The 2,857-nt window shown below is 38.2% G+C and overlaps 1 protein-coding gene across 1 annotated transcript; it reads left to right on the top strand.

The window, feature by feature from the left end:
• Window positions 1-1,386: 1,386 nt before the first annotated feature.
• Window positions 1,387-2,316, top strand: LOC144512318 (olfactory receptor 13H1-like). The gene has a single exon (XM_078242991.1). It carries the CDS (start codon window positions 1,387-1,389, stop codon window positions 2,314-2,316), a length of 930 nt encoding a protein of 309 aa, XP_078099117.1.
• Window positions 2,317-2,857: the final 541 nt, after the last annotated feature.

Here is a 2,857-nt window from a genome sequence, read left to right as displayed (position 1 = left end):
TCAAGTTGGAGTGGCTGTCGGCTGCAGACTCGAGGGCGACCACCCGTTTATCTAGGGCTTCACTCTTGGCGTTAGCATTATCGTTGGCTAGTTTAATTTCTGCTCTTAGCTGGTCAACCTGGTTCCAAATTTCAACGGATTGTGCCTCTGCTTTGGTGAGAGGTCCTCAACTCGGCGATTGCTAGGAAGATGGCCTCATGTCCGGGTCCGCGTTCAAGTGCGGCGTTAGGTACAGCCTCCGGTGCAGTGTTAGCCTCTGGGCTAGCCTTGGAGCTAACCCTTGTATCAGGCACTTTTCTGTGGTTTTTAGACATTTTCAGCGAGTCTGGTGCGACGTCTTGGCTTCGATCATGAGCGAGACTCAAGGTCTTTACATTAAATAGCTGCTTCTATATTTATTAATAGTGTTGGTGAGGAGCTCAGTAAGAACGCGTCCTCACATGGCACCGCTCAGACTGGAAGTCCCCTAAAGACTATATTGTAACCTGTAATATCTATCATGACTGTGAGATGCCTCAGAATTCTGGTGTTCAAATATCAATTTTAGGTTTTTTTCATACTTAATGTAACTATGATAAATCAAATTAGAGCGCTTTTCCCTTGTTCGATCAATTGCTCAGGTGATATAACAACTGTGATGTACACTGATTTGAATTAAGATTAGATTAGATTGAAGTACAAGTACTGAGAAATACTGACAAACTTAACTTAATTTCATTTTAAACTCTGACTGTTTTGCTGACATGGAATTGCATAGCATTTTAATTGAATTTGAGTCCTCTATTAATATATTCAGTACTTGTTGGATTTGACTGGTGTGAGTTATTGAAAAACATACAGGAGGACAGGTTGAATTTAGTCACAAAAATGGCTGTGATGTCCCTGTGATAACCTATGATCTCAGGGGCTTCTTGACCTTCACGTGCTAAACAAGCTAAATGAAATGAAATATCAAACCAAAGATTTCTATCTGTACAAGGAGCCTAACCCATTTTCCTAAAGGGAATTCACATCACACATTACTCATGTTGAACATAAAAGCTAGGAAGAGCCAGCTGCTGAGTCAGGATTCCCACCTCCACACGCAAGGTACTATTATCTGGTGGATCAAATCATTTCATGTCAATTTAATGTACAGAATGTTACATCTCTATGCTTAATTTTATGTTCATAATGTAATTGTCCCTGCTATCACAATGTAATTGATGCTTTTCTTATATTCTGATTTGTTATTGTAAGTATTTTATTCATTATTCATATTTTAAATAATATAACAATGCCCAGAATTTAAAATTTGATATGTTTCAATGTAGATTTTATTTCACCCATCACTACTAAAACTTCTAACATTGTTTCTCTTTTAGGTCTTTCATCAATTGCAACAGAATGGAAAGCAACATGACAAGTGATATCCTAACGATCCAAGGTTTTGACATATCCCCACAGTTCACATACCCTTTATTTTTCCTATTGCTGTTTGTTTACTTTACCCTGCTTTTTTCTAACATTGGAGTCATTGTGCTTATTGTCACTGAAAAGAGTTTGCACCAGCCCATGTACATTCTTTTTTGTAACCTGTCTGTCAATGATCTAATAGGTAACACAGTCCTACTGCCACAGCTGATGGCTCACATTATTTCAACGGAACGGTTAATCACCTACAACCAGTGTGTGGTTCAAGCTTTTCACAGCCACATGTTCGGATCAGCCTCACATATGATTCTCATCATTATGGCAGTTGACAGATACGTGGCAATATGTCACCCCTTGAGGTACAAGTCAATTATGACTACCAAAACTGTGATTGTGCTGTCAGCATCTGCATGGGGGGTGTCATTAGTGCTAGTGTCTGTTTTGATAGGTCTGACAGTGAGGCTGACCCGTTGTAGATCGGTTATCCAAAATGCTTACTGTGACAACGCGTCACTGTTCAAGCTTTCTTGCGAGGATGTGTCCATCAACAATATCTATGGACTCTTTTTCACGGTGTTGCTGTTTAGTTGCTCAATGGGTGGCATAGCTGTCACCTATTTCAGAATAGCTCTCATCTGCTGGTTCAACAAAAACAAAGAGATGAAACACAAAGCAATTCAAACATGTGCCAGCCACCTTGTTCTTTATCTCATTATGCTGTGGTCGGGGTTTTCAACTATCATATTGCATCGTTTCCCAAATTACCCAGATTTAAGGAAAATTGCATACATTTCATTTCATGTGGTCCCTGCTAATTTAAATCCAATCATTTATGGATGGCAAACAAGATCATTACGTTTTATAATTACCCAAATAGTGCAAAGAAAAGTGGCTCCAACCTAAAACCTTCTCTTTTCTGTTCATACTTTGTTACTTTGGATATAAAGATGCACATCACCTGTTACACTTGGTCTGAACACAAATATGTTTTATATGCAGATGCCTGCTTCAATTAAAACAATAGCTACTTTTTTTTTTTTATTGAAGTTACATTTCTTTCTGCATAGTCATGTAAGTATGTGAAATTCTGATTAGGTTCAGTGTCTTAAAAACTATCATAAAAAGGCAAGGAAACACACCATCTGTGTCTTCTGGTACCACATTACATGTGGTTTATTGATAAATTTGTAAGATGAACACAGCAAATTATCATCATTAATTATGAAGACTAGAATAAGTGTCTACGCTGGTTTCCCTGCCCCCCTGTGTGCTAGAGCCCACAAACAAGTTCTTTACCAACCTCTTGTGTATTAATGCTAGATTAGCATGAAATTCACTAAAATCATAATTTCCATTGACCTTGCCTAAACTATTTCTATAATGAGTTTCGATGAGCATAAGATTTGTGTATTTTCATGTATTTGTTTCCACTGAGTTGCAGGTA

Source organism: Sander vitreus, chromosome 3 (assembly GCF_031162955.1).
Source record: "Sander vitreus isolate 19-12246 chromosome 3, sanVit1, whole genome shotgun sequence".
NCBI classification, from domain to species: Eukaryota; Metazoa; Chordata; class Actinopteri; order Perciformes; family Percidae; genus Sander; species Sander vitreus.
This window is presented reverse-complemented; position numbering and strand designations above follow the sequence as displayed.

Coding starts and splice junctions, on each gene's coding strand:
- LOC144512318 (XM_078242991.1), top strand. CDS start 1,387: ATGGAAAGCAACATGACAAGTGATATCCTAACGATCCAAGGTTTTGAC.